An 18,615-nucleotide genomic window follows, 5' to 3' on the forward strand; every position below is an offset into this window, starting at 1 on the left:
GAAAGGGTTGCCCTGGCTGTGGCATTACTCCCCCGCTAGAAATAGTCCAGTGCTGGTTATGGAAAATACAGGGGACCCCTACTCGTTTTGTCCCCTGTATTTCCACAACCAGGACCAGCTCAGAAAAGCCTGGTGCTGGTTCTTAAAATACAGGGGACCCCTATGCATTTTGTCCCCTGTATTTAAAAGCCAGCCCAGGCTCTACAGAGCACGGGGCTGGTTATGCGTCTGTGGGGACTGCACGTTATTTTTTTCTTAAATATTTTTTTTATATGTACACACAGAAACATGCATGTATCTCATGGATAAGTGCATATTTCTGTGTTACTCTGACCTGTTCAGGATAAACACGCTATCCTGAAGCTGGTCTATTGTTTTTGCGATTTCTCAGGCAGTAATATGTGCGAGTGAAGCACTTGCACTCTATTACATTGCCAGACTTCTATCTTGAGAATGGGAAAACATCTGTATGTGAGATGGTTTTTTGAGTTATAGTAAAGCCCGAAAAATACGAGTTTTACTATAGTCGCACCCTATTACATTTGCGAGTGAGTAAAAAATGGGAGTTTAGTCCTAAACTCGCATTTTAAACAAATTCGCACTCTATTACATTTGGCTTTAAGAGTCTGAGAGCCATCCCTAGAGAGTCCCGAGTTGGAGAGGGGCTAATGGTACAGCAGGGATTACTGACAGATCCCTCCGGAGAGAGAGAGAGTGAAAGACCGAGAGAAAAGCGGAGAGAGAGACCAACTATAGAACAGGAGTCTACCTGAGAGAAACATCTTGAGATACATCTTGATAGAAGTAGCAGCGATACACTAAGAGGCATATTGAGTGAGAGATCCATCCTGGAAAGGTTTACTGGTATCAGCACCAGCCCAGAGTCTGCTTTTGCACAAGGAAATTATACTAGAGATCATCAACATTGAGATTACACACGAGGATGCTCTCTTGTACTGTATAGAGATCATTGATCTGTTCTCTGTATTGTATGGTGGGCACTGGAAAACTCCTATGGTAGGGCGGTCACTAGTATGCTTTCTGTGTTGTAAGTCAGACACTACTATGCTCTTTGTACTGTAAAGTGGTCACATGTTTGGTCTATGTATTGTATGTAGGTTTTTTTGTCTCTCTTCCTCAGATGCATTTCTCTCCTCACCCTGAAAAACTTTTAGGTGGAAGCTCTTACTAAGTCGCTCACTTCTGCGGTGAAAATTTTCACAGTGCACTTATCTTATAATAGCCAATCAGAAATTATCTTTGAATGATGTACAAGGTGGGTTAATGTAAGCAAATGTTTGATGGTTGCTATGAGTTATTTATATAGCACAAATTGGCAATTATGTTTGTTAATAATCAACTGTATGTCATTGCTTCAATATATAACAACTACAATATAACACTATGGAGCCTATGGGGATATCACTGATATCACCTGGTTAAGACCGTCTGCGTTAATTTCCACACTGCCCATACATTAGTATGGGGATATGGAAATTATGCTATTCATCAAATTCCGAAAATTATGTATTATCGGAAATTGATGGTGTTACTATACGCCACTCTGAGTTGATGTATAGCGGGTTACACTTACCTGCTTTCAGCCGGGAAGGTCCTCCGCCGGCACCCTCCATCACTCTGGTTCCTTCCTCAGCTCCGACTGCTGCTGTATTCTCACAGTATTGCAGCTGCGAGACAAAATAAAGTAAAAAAAAAAAATCTTCAGCCCCTTCTGCCTGTCCGTGCTGTCTGCTGCAGACCGGGGCTGGGCGGGAAGCCAGGATCCGTGGCTACAGCTGGCCAGGTAAGTGAAGGGGGGTAGAGGGGGGGTGGGCACAGAATTATCGCAGCTGTAATCTGTGCTGTGCATGCGCCACTTTTGTGAAATGTAACGGCACATGTGCAGCAATGATTACAGCTGCGATAAGGTAGAGTAGATAGATACTTTTCCCTATTTCCCGAAAAGCTGTCATGACAAAAATGACAGCTTTTCGGAACAGATACTTATGGAGAGGAGGAATGACGATCTCCTCAGGTAATTAGGTAGAACTCCATGCGAGTTCTAAACCTAATTACCTCCAGAGAATTTTTAGTTATAATGAATAGGCCCCAATATAAAATATACAGATACAAAAGAACAATAATACTGCAATTTCTTTTTCAAAACTTTTAGCCAATCAATGAGCAGAGTTCCATGTGTAAATTAAAATGAATACATTCACTGTTTGCTGAAATTGAAGGACGGTCTTAGCTTGGCGTTTTCCTTAAATGATGAACAGCCTTGCAAGTACTACAGCCTGTTTATGCAGCAGAATACAAAGAAGGAGATCAGCCTTGAAACAGACATTTTCATCTGTATGCAAAGATGTTACACGCTACACAACATATGTACACCCTTCTGAATTCACGCCGATACATGAAAGGCATTTTCCCTGTTTGTGACCTTTTCAGTTCCTTATGAGATGATTATGAGGCTGCTTGGAGCTATGCGCATTTTCTCCCCGAGAACATCTATAATGTCAGGAAACCACGTCTAACAGAATTAAACTAATCACAAAACTTAAGAAAGTGAAAATACATACATACACACATGCAGGGGGGTGGGGGTGGGTTCTGAGTACCCAGAAACCCCCCCTGCCCGCCGATCAGTAAGTGCAGTGTGGACTGCAGTAAGCGTGGTCCGCAGTACACAATAACAAGCACACTGCTGGCGGCTACGGGTAGTACACTCGTTCTACCCGGCGGCGGTGTGTTTATTTTAGCAGCCAATGAGAGTCAGACAGACTCTCATTGGCTGCTGCGCCCACTGCTGGAGCCGGCCTGGAGCTCACTCATGAGCTCCACCTTCCGGCTCCTGCAGTGGGTGATGGGAGAGACGTCATGACAGAGTGCAGAGAGGGCGGGGAGGACGGAGGCGCGGACAGCGGCAGGCGCAGGGATTGAGGTAAGTGGGGTTTTTTGTGTGTGTCTTTGTCCTATATATGTTAGGGGCACTGCATAAGGGGGACTACTACATGGGACACTATATAAGGGTCACTACCGGGGGTACTGCATAGGGGGCCCACTACAGGGGGCACTGCATTGGGGGGACTACTACTGGGGGCACTGCATTGGGGGGACTACTACAGGGGGCACTGCATTGGGGGGACTACTACTGGGGACACTGCATTGGGGGGACCACTACTGGAGGCACTGTATAAGGGGCACTACTGAGGGCACTATAAGGGGCACGACATAGGGGGGACCACTGCTGAGGGCACTGCATAGGAAGACCACTACTGGAGGCACTGTATATGGGGCACTCCTGGGGGCACTGGCACTACTAGTGGTACTGTATAAGGGGACTCTACTGGGGGCACTGTATAAGGAGCACTACTGGGGGCACTGCATAGGGGGACCACTATTGGGGGCACTACATAGGGGAGCACTGCATAAAGGGCACTACTGGGGGCACTGCATAGGGGGAACACTACTGGGGGCACTCTATAAGGGGCAATACTGGGGGGAGGGGGGTCTTTAGTAAATCATGCTGGCTGTATTTATTTGCCTGCTGCATTCATGTTTTTTAGTGATAGAGGTGTGTGTGTGTGTGTGTGTGTGTGTGTGTGTGTGTGTGTGTGTGTGTGTGTGTGTGTGTGTGTGTGTGTGTGTGTGTGTATCTGTCTGTGTCAGTCAGTGTGTGTGTACCCCGTCATAGGCTGAGTGGTATATTTTACTGTAGTGGTCCTAAATCCTTGGCTTTTTACCTTTTTTGTTACATTACAACCTGTAATTTATTTATTTTTTATTTGAATTTTATGTGATAGATCTGCACAAAATAGTCTAATTTGGTGAAGTGAAATGAGAAAAATATATCTAAAAAATTATCTTTATAAATAAAATTCTGAAAATTGGCATGTGCATATGTAATCACCCCCTTTGCTATGAAGCCCCTCAAAAGTTCTGGTGCAAATGAAGTCCACCTGTGTGAAATCTAAGTGTCATGGTGTGATCTGTCAGTATAAACACACATTTTCTGAAAGGCCCCAGAGCCTGCAACACCACTAAGCAAGAGGCATCACACCATGAAGACCAAGGAGCTCTCCAAACAAGTCAGGGACAAAGTTGTTGAGAAGTACAATTCTGGGTTGGGTTATAAAAAAAATATCCAAATCTTTGATGATCCCCAGGAGCACCATAAAATCCATCAACATCAAATGGAAAGAACATGGTACCACAACAAACCCGCCAAGAGAGGGCCGTCCACCAAAATTCACAGACCAGGCAAGGAGGGCATTAATCAGAGAGGCAGCACAGAGACCAAAGGTAACCCTGAAGGAGTTGCAGAGTTCCACAGCAAAGACTGGTGTACCTGTGCATGTGACCACAATAAGCCGTACACTCCATAGAGCTGGGCTTCATGGAAGAGTGGACAGAAAAAAGCCATTACTTAGTGATAAAAATAAGAAGACACAATTTGAGTTTGCCAAAAGGCATGTAGGCGACTCCCCAAATGTATGGAGCAAGGTGCTCTGGTCAGATGAGACTAAAATTTAACTTTTCGGCCACCAAGGAAAATGCTATGTCTGGCGCAAACCCTACACATCCCATCACCCCAAGAACACCATCCCCACAGTGAAACATGGTGGTGGCAGAATCATGCTGTGGGGATGTTTTTCAGTGGGTGGATGGTGCTAAATACAGGCATATTCTTGAGCAAAACCTGGTTCAGTCTGCCTGTGATTTGAGACTGGGACGGAGAGGTTCACCTTCCAGCTGGACAATGACCCGATGGGAAACATTTAAATGTGTTGGAATTAGGGGTGAGCGGGTTCGGTTTTACTCTGATTTACTCGGATCTTTAAACGGCATTTTATTGGCTATCGCCTATCATGTGTTTTGGATAGCCAATATAATAAATCCGAATTTGCGGTAAAGTGGCGATAAGAACCGAGTAAATCCGAGTAAAACCGAACCCGCTCACCCCTAGTTGGAATGGCCTAGTCAAAGCCCAGATCTCAATCCAATTGAGAATCTGTGGTCAGACTTGAAGATTGCTGTTCACAAGTGGAAACCATCCAACATGAAGGAGCTGTAGCAGTTCTGCCTTGAGGAATGGGCAAAAATCCCAGGGGCAAGATGTGGCAATCTCATAGAGACTTAGCCAAAGCGACTTGCAACTGTAATTGCCGCAAAAGGTGGCTCGACAAAGTACTGACTTTAGGTGGTGAACAGTTACGCACGCTGAAGTTTTCTGTTATGTTGTCCTAAATGTTGTTTGATTAACAATATAAAAAAACACTTCACAGTTGTAGGCATGTTCTGTGAATGAAATTATGCACACCTTCAAACAATCCATTTTAATTCCAGGTTGTGAGGCAACAAAACGTGAAAAATGCAAAGGGGGGTGAATACTTTTGCAAGGCACTGTGTATAATATATATATATATATATATATATATATATGTATGTATATATATTTGTGGCTAGATGTTTTTCATTGGTTCGGTAACCAAGGATTTGGAAACCGCACTTTCAAAATCCTGCGTTTGCCACTGAAATATGCATAATTATATTAAGGGACTCTTTTCCTGAATAGTCTTTAAAAACATAAAAGAGCAATCCACATAATTCTACTATCTGCCTCTATTGATGAACATAGGAGTTATAACTAAAGAAAAACATATATCTGGGATTAAACGATCCCTGGAAACTATAGGCTTCCAGCAATGGTGAGTGCACAGGAATGGGCGCTATCGGTCAAATCTGCTGACAGACATGAAGGGCTGTTGTAAAATTCACTCTTCCTCCTGCCTAACATAAGTCTCAAACAGAATATTACAAAGGTTGTGGCAGGAGATGATGCTTTATAAACACAATTACAAATTTGGCATACGAAATAAAGCTTTTTCAGTAAATAGTTTTCTTTATTAAGGTCAATAACATAAAGTATCTGCTGCAACACTGCCCATAGCATAAAGTACAAATAATCGCTGAAATTTGTTATGTGAAGCATGAAGGTAAACAACACTTATCCTGTATGTCTGCTGCCGGTTTATTAAAGAACATAGAAAGTATAGGCATTTCCTTTCTCTTCCATTGCTATCAACAATGGCTTCATCTATTGGATAGTGTGTATGCAGTATTCCTTTTATATGGGGCAAAAAGCTCAACTGATAAAGCACTGCATGTCAGTTGTGCTGGGAGAGCAAAAACTGTGAGTGCTCCTCTACTCCTCAGATGTGGCAGGTTCCTAAGGCTAGGACTGTGGTATATCATAGACATGGAGGATTAACAGTGCGGATGTTCCATTAAAAACAATATGAATAATATTATATCGCTCATTCAGTGAATTATGCGCTCATGATCCTGCATTTTGCTTCATTGTGGCCCTTGATAGGAATATAGCAATTTGCACTCTACATAGCGTAATACATAAGAGACTTGTAAGCCAATCGCACATGCTCTGATTTGTTTAAAAAAAGTTAGAAACACAACCTTTCCACATAGACAACCCCCTCGTTCTCTGTATAGGAAAGATTTAATTGTATATAGACATTAGCGCTTAGACATGTTATTAAATCTACTATATAAAAGCGAAAATTTGTCCTTCTGTCATTCTATACAAATCCACAGTTTACAAGCCACGATTGTGAAATTTTACATACGAGCATATTAAAACACGGCGGAGGCAACTAAAAAAATTTGAAATCTAATTACTTTTAATTTTTAATTAATGAACAAAAAAAACATTTTTGCATAGCATTTGCCCTCTACAGGTCAGGTACGGAATTACAAAAGGACTTAGCTTATCTACTATTTTTTCTTTTCTATCTCCTCTACTATATCAAAGCGAAAATTTGGCCTTCTGTACGTCTGTCTTTCTATACAAATCCACAGTTTACAAGCGAAGATCGTGACATTTTACATACGAGCGTATTAAAACACGGCGGAGGCACCTAAAAAATTTTTAAATCGAAATTAATTACTGTTCATTTTTAATTTATTTAAAACCACAATTTTGCGGAACGCTCATTGTGGGGCCTCACGGCATATGGGTAGGGCCCCGGAGCAAGCGTTTTGTGTTGTCATGTTTTGTCATGATCTTAATGTTTATTATCGAAGAGAGCTTTAGCAGGCATTGCCAGCATTCTCAGCTCTCTGACTATAAAAAATTACGCAACAACATTTCTTTCTTTCTTCCAACTGTGTCAAAATGATGACTTTGCAAGGACCCTGCTGTACTGTGAGCTGCCAAAATATTACACATGGAATGCTTCTCGTAAAGTTTTTCTGCACAGAAAACAGGGAGTCGCTGTAGATGGTCATCCTGGTATCAGAGCAACAGAAGCTCTTGGCCGTGTTTACACTGTACATCCTACAAATTTTGAATGCTTCTATCTCCGAAGTTTGCTTTACACTGTTACAGGTCCTACTTCCTTCAAAGACCTGAGGACTGTTGACGGGGAAGTTTGACACACTTGCCTAAAGAGAGATTGGGTGGAGGATGATGTGTAAACAAACATTCTTAAAATCCCGGGCAACGCCGGGTTATCCAGCTAGTACAGCAATAAACATTAGTATGCATTTTCATGCTGCACTACCACCTTTGGAAAAGATTATTAACATGCCCCTCCCCATAGCCTCTACAGAACCAGCAAATCAATGTAGTTCTACCTTTAAATGACGGCAAATGAGAGGAGGTGTGTGTATGGAAAGGCCAATCACAAGCTGCAGTCTTTATTGGGACTTGTGATTGGACCTGCCGCTTATAACCCCAACACCCTCATTTTCAACTGCGGCTTTAAGAGGGATGAAGGAATTCTGGGAAAAATGTTTTAATGTAACAGATAATGCAGCTCTGGATAGGGGGATGGGGAATGGTAGTAAAACATATTTTGTAGGTGGTAGAGCAGCTTCAGTAGTGTTTCTTGCTCTAGTTTCGCAACTGATCATCTGTAAAATATAATTGCATACAAACAGCCTAAACAGAAAGTCTTCATTATTGTAAACTGTATTCAATGTGGTGTTTTCTTCCTCAGAAAACACATGCTAATTTTATATCCTGTGAGAATTTTCTCTTCTATAACAGAGAAAAACTAAAAAAAACCAAAAAGGTATTTATTGTGACTAACAGTTTCTGTCTCACCTGAGAGCTAACATAGTCAGCTTACTTGTTTGAATTAAAGCTTATTTGAATATCACATAGATATACTGAAAGTGTTACACTGACAAAAACAAACACGTTTCATAGTTTGGACGCAGAAGAGCATCATGTTCCTAAAATATTCACTTCAAACATTCTGTTACATTTCTATTCCACGTGGAAATAGGTTTGTTGAAAAAAACTGTACGGGGAAATATCTACACAATGTGAGAAGATTTTGTTTTATAATTCTAAGGGCTGCATGGCAGTTATTGAGGAATTGTGTGTATACATGCCAAATTATTATAGGCATAGATGTGCTAAGCCTTGGAAAGAGATAAAGTGGAGGGGGTTAAATAACCAACCAAAATGACAGTTAGGAGCTAATTGGTTGGTACTTTTTCTCTGTCCACTTTAGCTCCAAGACTTAATACGTATGGGTCTATACATGATGTTTATTATCCCGATAATTAACATTCTAACTCGCCACGGAGTCCGGAGCAATTCAGCATTGCTCCAGGCGTGGTGACAGCTGATCCGAAAATCAGCTGTCCCGCGAGCGGCTTCACTGCTCCTTTCAGAGCACGCATGAATGACCTACAGGATGTCTGGGCACAAGAGACCCGACGTCCGGCAGAAGGAGCCAGACGGGCGGAGGGATCCGAAAGGATCTCCCTTCGCAACCTGGACCTCCTTCCCATAGGGAAGGAGTGTGTTGCGATACACAAGTGGGAGATCTGAAGATGGCGAATGCTCCCGCACTCAAACTCCAAAAATATTGTATTTTCGGAGCTCGATGAATTCTGTCCCCATACTAGTGTATGTGGTACAGTGGGTCATTCCACCAGAGGAAGGTAAGCAGGGGATATCTGTGATACTAGTGTATGGGGACAGCGAGCCATCCCGCCAGAGGAAGGTAAGCAGGAGATATTTGTGATACTAGTGTATGGGGACAGCGGACCATTCCGCCAGAGGAAGGTAAGTAGGAGATATCCGTGATACTAGTGTTTGGGGACAGGGGGCCATTCCGCCATAGGAAGGTAAGCAGGAGATATCTGTGATACTAGTGTATGCGGACAGCGAACCATTCCGCCAGAGGAAGGTAAGCAGGAGATATCTGTGATACTAGTGTATGGGGACAGAAGGCCATTCCGCCAGAGGAAGGTAAGCAGGAGATATCTGTGATATCTCCTGATTTACCTTCTTGATGAATGGCTCGATAACTTAGTTTGTACAATTGCAGGTGAAAATGTTAATTTTCACCTGCTTTTGTAAAAATTAAGGGCCTGATTCAGAGCCGCTCGTAAGCGGCCTCTCGTTCGCGCCGAGCGATGTTTGCCCAACTGCGCATGCGTACGGATCGTTATACGCATGCACGAACCAGTCAGTGCGGTCGAAATTCATGTGCTCGCAAAATAGTGAATGCCTGATAATTTGAGTGACAGAAAGAGGCGTATGTGGGTGGTAACAGGGGAAGGTGCTTGAAAACGGGGAGTGGAGATCCGATCGCAGGCGTGCTTAAAGGTCAAAACGGGCGTTTTATGGGTGTGCATAATTAAAACAGCAGCGTCATTGACCACGTCACTGGGTTATTTTATAGCCAGAACTGCTCGCAAAATTGTGGTAGCAAAAACCAACCACAAGAATAGCGAGCAGCTCATACCCTGGTCGATGTACTCGATTAATCTAATAAATAGCGGACATGACGTAGGATGCGAGCGGCCGGGGGCGTAGTTTTCCAAAAAACGACCGCAAGTTTTGTACGCTCGTTCAGACCTAGAGGCGTGAACAGACCGCAAAGAGCGAACGGTTCATTAGAATAGCCAGTCCTATTTTCTGGACGAGCGAGCGCTAATTGCGTCCGGCTCTGAATCAGGCCCTAAGTGATGATGAATAGGCTCCATAGACCACTGGGGGCTATTGAGGCAAAGCAGGAAGCAGGAAGCACGACCGATGAGATGTAAGAACATCTCATCTGTCGGAGTTGGGGAGTGAACACTTCTCCCTGTAGCGATCCCTGCGTGAGCACACAGCACATCAGCCTAGTGCTGATGCACTGTGTCTCTCCTCCCAGTCGGCACCAATGGGCATGTGAGGGATCTTGCAAGCAACGTGAGTTCTCGCGTGCAGCCCAGAGCCGACAGCTGCCGCAGCAGGGACAGTGCTGTCCCTGCTGTGGTATCATGTAGATAGCAGCATCGATAATGACGGGGCGCTTCATATAACACCGGACCCCTCAATAATACGTGGGGGAGAAGTGGTATCAGTGCACATAACGTCCACAGATACCACTTCTTCCCCATATTGCCCCTTCATACATCTACTCCTGGGTTTGAAAGGTGACAGTTAGGAGCTGATTGGTTGGTACTTTATCTCTCTCCAAGGCTTAGTACCAGGGCCGTAACTAGGGTAATGCAACCAGTGCCTTGGCACAGGGTACCGCAGGGCAGGGGGCGCTGTTTGGGCCTGTCAATTTTCCTGTTTATTATCATTCTCACTTGTAGCTTCCTCTTCTTTTATCCCCAGCATCTCCTGGCCTCCCCTATCTCTTCCCTGGCCCTTCCCCATGAGGCTATGGCCCTTTTTCAGGTGCACTATCTTATGTCCCTATTTAGAAAATGGGGAGGGGGGGGTGGCACCATTGCTCTCTCTTGCACAGGGCTTTAAAAAGGCTAGTTATAGCTCTGCTTAGTACATCTATCGCTATAAGCACCTGGGTAAACAGCGGTACACCCTCCCCTGCTCTAATGAATTTCAGATATGTAAAGGTTCAGGACTAGATCACCTTATGTGAAACATCATCCGACAGCCCAAGTAATTAAGAACTCATAGCTTGGAGGAATTAGACGAGAGGGAACAAGCAGGATGTATATACTTCATTCCATGTAGAGGTGCATTTGACATCACAATCTTCCTTCATCAGCCTGACAGAAGCCTAACATAACTACTCCAGACACTGTCGTGTGATATTGTTAACCATTAGATACTCGCTGGTACAGAGTTGAATGTACGCCCTCTTTGCATAGTTATTCATACATGAATTTGCATTGTGCATGCTCAGAAAATGTCTGCAAGCAGTTGCTGCTATGCCGTGTGGTACGCAATTTGGACGCATCAACGCTTACAAATGAAGAGGCGGAACTCCCCATCAGACTCTATACCTCTCTACAAGCCTTCAAACGGGCTCTCAAGACCAGAGGCGGGCTGGGCTGGGGGGCAGGGTGCCAACTGCCCCCTGGGCCGGTATACCATTAGGCATTTGGGGCCACACAAGCCAGAAGGCTCAATCGGAATGCATAACTAACATTCTCTGCCTACCTCCCGGCCGCCGTGACTCCTCTCCATTCTCCACTGTTCACTGCACTGCAGTGTACTAGAAGCATTGATTGGTGGATTGTGCTGGCCATCCACCAATCACAGTTGTGGGAGTATCTAACACTGATTGGTGGATGGCCGGAGCTGTTCACCAATCAGGGAAAACTGCAGTGAAGCGCGCTCGCACAGAGAGCTGCTGCGCTGCCAGAGAATTAACACTGAAGTGAGTTTACAGTGCAGCCGGCACTGTAGACTCACTTCAGTGTGTTCGGTCTCTTGCAAGGGGCACAGCGTGGGCGGAGCAGATGAAGCTCATGCTCCAGAGCTGTTTCCGTTAGGGACATTATATAACAGACTGCCGAGATCGTGATGAGGGCACTGTCGGGACTCGGGAGCACCCATGCACTGTGCACAGGCTGGCCTCCTGACCCCTGCATCTCTGGCTGCATTAGTACTGGAAGCACGGTAAGCAGTGCGCACCCTCCTCCCTGCTGCATTCATATTGACACGCTCTGTGCAGTGTCCTCTGTGTAGTGTTACTGTCTTTTACTGTTATTTTTTGCCATGTTGGTCTCTCATCTTTGTGTGTTTGCCCTGAGTTCTGTTATGTTTTACTGTATTAGTGCATTCAGGGCTCCCAGTCCCACCTCCACACACTGCCCCTACACTTCTACCCCATCCAATAGTGCCCCAAGACTGTTCCCACATCTCATACTACCTCAACAATACCACCATTCCTCATATTGCCCAAAACACTGCTCCCACTCCTCATACTGCCCAAAACACTGCTCCCACTCCTCATACTGCCCAAAATACTGATCCCACTCCTCATATTGCTCCAACAGTGCTCTCACTCCACATATTGCCCTAACACTGCCCTTAATTCACACTACTCCCAAAATATTGCCCCCCCTCCAAATATTGCACACCTTCAAAATATTGCGCCCCCCCCTACCCCCCCCCCCCAAATACTGCTCTAACACTGCACCCTCCTCCAAAGACAACCCCATTTCACAATGGTAATGGATAGATACCCTTCTGTTTCTGTACCATGACATCATCAGTTACTGTCCAGCATCATTCCCTACCATCCACGTGGTCATTGAGGGGGAATACAATCTTGAGCCCAAAGCGTGGCAAGCGAAGCAAGCCTGCAAGGGGACAATTGTCTTCTTCCGGTGGACTGTATGGGCAGAAAACCGCACTTCCACCCTCACTGCACGTCACTTCATGGTACAGAAACAGAAGGGGATTTATACACTACTATTTCATAATTCAGCCCACTTCACCCTCAGGCCCAGTGTTGCCCCCTCAGTCTACCCACATAGCACCTTCAGGGTAATGTCTCACCTGTTAAAACTGAACATCCCCCAGTGGGCCCCTAGTGCCCCAGTCTAACACTGTCTCTGCTAAATTTCTGTCACCTCAACTTGCCTCCACACGTTGGCTATGCCAGACACACCGGTATTATAACATGCGCCATAACATGCGCTTGCTCCAGACGCCACAGCTCTACGCTACACCTCTGAGAGCAGGCGCTATCGCAGTGGTGCAGTCACTGATTTTGTGTGTGTGTGTGCTGGTCCATAAAGAAGCAAAAGAGCTGTCATGGCAGCAGGCATTGTAAGCGGCTCCTATGCCATAGGCTACCATGGACCTACTGTGCCATAGGCATATTGTGTCATCATAGTTACTTGTACAAAGGTGGACTAGCACACGGTTCACTATAACTTAGTAGTATGGACAATAAACCACTAGCTTTATAGTTTTGTAAAGTTCATAATAGTGTTCTTTCAATTGAGCATTTTGCTAGAATATTTGTTGCCTACTGTATAAGAAGCAAAAGTTTTGACCTCTCTCCTCACCCAGATTTATAACAATGACCTGAGTCAGAGATGTACACTATGCCGATATTTACACAGTTGAGTCATTCACTGTGCATGTGCCAAGGTAGCTCTGCGCTGCCACTCACAGGGGGTCATTCAAACCCGGTCGTTAGCGCCGATGTGCTCGGACCGGGTCGATGGTCCCCCACAGAGCATGCGCACGACGGTGCCGTCGTGCGCATGCGTGAGATCCGCTACGACCGACAGCGCCGGTCGTAGCGGGTCTCGATCCAAAGGGGGCGAGCTGTCGATGTTGATTGACAGCTCGCCCCGTTTGGAAGGCGGGCCGGGGGGGGTGGCAGCCCAAACGGGGGCGTTATCACTAGTGATGTCAGTGGAGAGCTTCCGGCTCAGACAGAGCCGAAAGCTCTCCGGGGCTTACGACAAGGGAGACCCTACCCTAAGGTCTCGTCGTAAGCCACGATGGTCACGATGGTCTTGACCATCACGACCATCACCTTAGGCGGTCGTAAGGCTGTGGGTGTTAACCCACAGCCTTACCACCGCAAAGGAGGACGTCTTGAAAATTCAAGACGTCCTCCCCTCATTCAGACCGACCGCACGCTCTGTGCGACCGGCTCTGAATGAGGTCCACAGTGCGGTCTCCTTCAAGTGATCGGCAGTCAGGTACCATTTGGGGGATGTATTGGGGAATGGCGGCAAAAATAAACAAACACCTTTGGGGTATGTCATAGTGTGCGTCTGCGATCCTGTATGCAGATAAAGTTGTTCTGACAGCTCAGTCCAGGTGACGATATGGCTACTCAGACGGACGATTTTATCGTATGATCTGCAACGGCTACAGAATTAGCATATTATTCCATAGGAGCTGCGTGCAGTATCACAGCTGCAAAAGCATTAGCGTACATATCTGAATGAGGCGCACTGTTAGCAGTGTACTATAAAGACGAGGCACTACAAACAGCATTACACAATACCAGTCTGATTATTACTTTTAAGGGGGTTACCAGCTTTTTATTTATTATTTCTGATTTTTTTTGTTGTGTGTGTGTGTGAAACCAAGCATCAATAACAGGAAAAACTCATATATATAAGTCTTGTCATCACCCATAATGAGCATTCCCCCTTGTCACGTCAACCCCTAGCATGTGAGCAATAGCAGGGTAGGTCAGTGATTTCACTATTACATGTAAAGCAGAAAACCTCTCTGACCTGCAATAGGTTCAAAAAGAACATATGGTCGGGGGGGGGGCCCGCATAAATGCTTACAGAGGCTTGCTGGGTCGGTTGGCAGGATGCCATCTATACTTGCCAGGGCCGCTTGCATTCATTTGCCCCCCAGGCTAAAAGTTGCCAGCCAGCCCCTGCTCAAGACCCACTACTTCATCAAAGCCTTTCAGCTCTCATCCTAACTTGCTGCTACTTGCTCCTTCCTCCTTGTCTACCCAATCTGTATCATGCCTGTTTGTCTGCCCCCCCCCTTTAGAATGTAAGCTCTTACGAGCAGGGCCCTCTAACCTCGTGTGCTTCTCTTTACTTTACTTTCATCTACTTCTTACTCCCCACCAGGGCACCTAACACTTGGTTGCTTATGCTCTGTTGCTTTTCTGGGTGTTATGGTCGCTAATGTAGCAATGTATATTGGGCCTGATTCACTGATTCAGACTTGGGAATAGAGTGAGATATCTCTCTCAACTGTGAACAAACTATGTTGCAATGCAAGGGGTGCAAATACATACATTCTTTTACATGTGGGGTAAATACTGGCTGCTTTTACATGTAGCCCACAAATACTGCACAGCTTTTTTATTACTCTACAATTTAGATGTCAGTTTGGAAATACTCCTCCCAAATCTAAATCTCTCTGCACATGTTAAATTTGCCCCACCTGCAGTGCAGCATGGTTTCACCAAGATGATCAGTTGAGAGAGATATCTCTCTCTATTCCCAACTCTGAATCAGGCCCATTATCCATGTCCTTGTCCTACATTGTATTGTATTGTACTGTAAGTCGCTGGTCACTGATTTGTTTATGTACTTTGTAAGGCGCTGCAGAACACCATATACATAAATGATGATAATAATATTAATAATAATAATAATAGGAATCGTTATGTAATACCGCCGGCCGCATGGCAGTTCGATTCCCGGCAGCGTCAGACCGACAGTGGAACAGATCCCGGCAGCGGCAGCCCGACAGCGCTGGAAATCCTGATCGTCCCTAGGTAAGTATTAACTAACCTAACCTACCCCCCTAACTCTAACCCTCCCTTAGGTGTGCCTAACCCTAACCTCCCCCCTAGTGCCTAGCCCTAATCCCCCCTCCAAGTGCCTAAACCTAAACCCCCTTCCCCGCAGCCTAAACCTAAGTCCCCCGGGGGGGTGCCTAACCTTAACCTCCCCGGGGGGTGCCTAACCCTAACCCTCCCTCCACCTAGCCTAACCCTAACCTCCCAGGGGGGGTGTCTACCCCTAAGTCCCCCCCGGGAGCCCTAAACCTAACCCTCCCCCTCCCCGCAGCTGTCCGCTCGCGGCGCCCGGCATTCCTTCGATCGGGATGCCGGGCGCCGGTCTCCCGGCGTCAGTGAAATGAGCGGCGTCTACATCTAGACGCCGCTCATTTCACCCTCGCCGGGATATGACAGTCGGGAAGCCGGCTGTCGTTATATGTCAGCCGGCTTCCCGATTGCATGCCATAATAATAATACATGGGGTGAGAAGAGGCGTTCTTGTGCAGGCATAGATCAATGAGGTCGTGTTGATGGAACCTGCAGGCAATTTAGTGCTTCAAATATTTGCAAATGCATCTTCTAAAGGGCAGGATGCAGCAATGCTGACGACTTGCCAGAATATTGGAGCATATGCCACTGCGAACGCAGCTGGTGGACATCTTATGTGTGGAAATATGCTTTTATTTTGCAAGAACGATTCATTTATGTAACTAGTGTGGACATTTTTTTAATACAATAGCTGCCCTTAAACCTTTTTCCCCATTGGCTGTGCTTTCTTTCCCCAATTACCACAGAGAACCGTGTTCCAGTATCTAATACAGAGCAGCTGCACAAAAAAAAATGCATTTATTCTGCCAGATTTAAAAAAATTGATCAATTAATTTTTAAACAGGTAAGTACTGGTATCCTACTGCACTTACTCCCCACGCCAGCAGAAGTACAGATACTGCACACATACACTAAATTAGAATAGAATAAATAATCAGATAAAAAAATCAGGCAGAAACTTAAAGGGCCTACAACGTGTACATGTACTACAAAGTCTTTATGTGTTCTGTAAGTCGGCCTGATCGGAAATGCTGTGCGTTTGATTAGGTTTTTTTGTTAATTTGAACAGATGTAACGTCCATGTTGTCACCTCGAAAATCTCATAAGATACCGGTACTTCGGAAATAACAATTAAATTAGCTTAATTACTACATGTCAACTTGATAAGTCGCTGTTTGTAATGGCAAATCTGCCAGATGCAATTAATCTAGCTACTTGTGCTAATTCAATTGATAAAGTGTCTTCTGTGCGGAAAGAGTAAAGCTGATTTAGTTACTTACAGTAGCTCAGTAGAGAAGTCTTGTCCAAGTGGGATGTAGAGCTGAAGGATCAGGAACCTCTGGATCAGACCAACTAGAAATGACAGATAGAAACATTATTAGTGTTTCATGTCTCCAGCTAGTATACTTAGAGGCCTATTTGTCCGTTTTAGTAAAATGTCCTTGCAATCTAATAATTTTTACTGCTACCTATAAGAAATAATTTTTATTAGCTACAGCAGTGGTCCCCAAACGTTTCTGAATCAAGGCCCCCTAGAGTATCACCATTTTTTTGAAGGCACCCCTAGGCTAATCGTTTCTTATTCAGAAGTTCGGAAAAAATATATAAAATTAAGTAAATTGTGCTTACTTGTCATCCTTGGGCTCAGTTATGTGGTGGTGGTGGACAGGGCTGCACTTCTTGTCCACATAAGTTATGATAGGCAAAACCAGTACTGGCGCCTGCCAATCACATTGACCATAAACAACTTGTTTTGGTCCTGTACCGCCAACCTGTCAAGGGTAAACACAAGGGGGGTTTCCAGTTGCCTGGAAACCACCCTCTCCAGTCCACACCATGACCACAATAGTATGTTAGTAGTGCTGTATGTTATTCTCTATAACACAAATTAAATAACTAACACCACCTGTGGATGTTTTACCATGAGTCAGCCAGTAAATATTACACCTGTGCACCAACTAGGAGATCTGGAAAACATGCACTGTTAGGGGTGTACTGCTATATACCATCTATAGGGTCAATTATTAATGCTGTATAACATACACTATGCAGTACATAAGGAGACCAATAGTACATTTATGCCCAGGGCAGTGCTAGGTTCTTCTGCTGCTCCCCCAGACTCCCAGACTTGCTCCCATGCTCTGAAATGGTGCCCACTTCTGAAATAAAAACATTCAGCTCATGCAGGATGGCCCTACTGCTGCATTTAATGGCTTACTGTGATCGCTGGTCCACTATATGCTGGAATTATGACACACAATATACTTTGTACATATTAAAGCTGGTTAAGTGCTAATTATGCCCTTTTCATAGACTGATCACATTTGCTTTTAAATCAGGCATTTGTATACCCCTCTGAAGAAATCCTGCGTTTGCCACTGCCTGTGGCACCCCTGCAAGCGCCCCGCGGCACCCCAGGATGCCACGGCACCCAGTTTGGGGACTACTGAGCTACAGTATTTATCTAAATGTTCTTACTGGGGCAGTGACAGTGATAAGGGCCTGTCTGGGTGGAGAGTACATAGTAAAGTGATAGCCGGGGTTTGAACCAGGGTCACCTACTATGCAAGTATAGGCTGCTGAGAAGGGATCTGGAAAATCCCTCTCCAGCGGAAAAAAATTAATAATGCAAAAATGTAGCCAATAAGTCGAGCTCAGAATAACTAAACTTTTCAAAGCTTAATAAGTTGCCCATTTTCAGAGTCCCCATAAAAAGCCATGAGGACTGATTATGAAGGTGCCCACACACATAGCGACATTTTACACGATTTGGCCGATTTCGACGAATCGTGACGACGAATCAGGTAAAAAAAGTACAAATCGTGAGTTTATACTCAAGAGCATGATGCCGATGCGCGTCCCCGCTCGTCGTACATCGCAGCTTCTGATCTTCCGTGCTGTAGGGCAGATTAGCCAATCTGGGATACAATGCATTGGCTGCAAGATAAATCTTTAGTCAGATTGGACATTTTTAACTCCAAATCGTGATCACGACGGCAAGGGAGCTCCCGTGAAAGTTCATGAGGAAATTGGCCATAAAATCGTATCG

General features: G+C 45.1%; 1 protein-coding gene across 1 annotated transcript in view; it reads right to left on the reverse strand.

Moving 5' to 3' along the window:
• The window catches only part of CFAP20DC (CFAP20 domain containing), a 357,191-nt gene that overhangs the window by 289,449 nt on the left and 49,127 nt on the right, over positions 1-18,615 (reverse strand). The window contains exon 5 of the mRNA XM_088478712.1: positions 16,847-16,919. Within this exon, the coding sequence (XP_088334838.1) occupies positions 16,847-16,919 (73 nt within the window). The remainder of the gene's footprint in view (positions 1-16,846; positions 16,920-18,615) is intronic.

The sequence above is a fragment of the Taudactylus pleione genome, unplaced genomic scaffold (genome assembly GCF_031769625.1).
Source record: "Taudactylus pleione unplaced genomic scaffold, aTauple2 ptg000217l, whole genome shotgun sequence".
Classification (NCBI taxonomy): domain Eukaryota; kingdom Metazoa; phylum Chordata; class Amphibia; order Anura; family Myobatrachidae; genus Taudactylus; species Taudactylus pleione.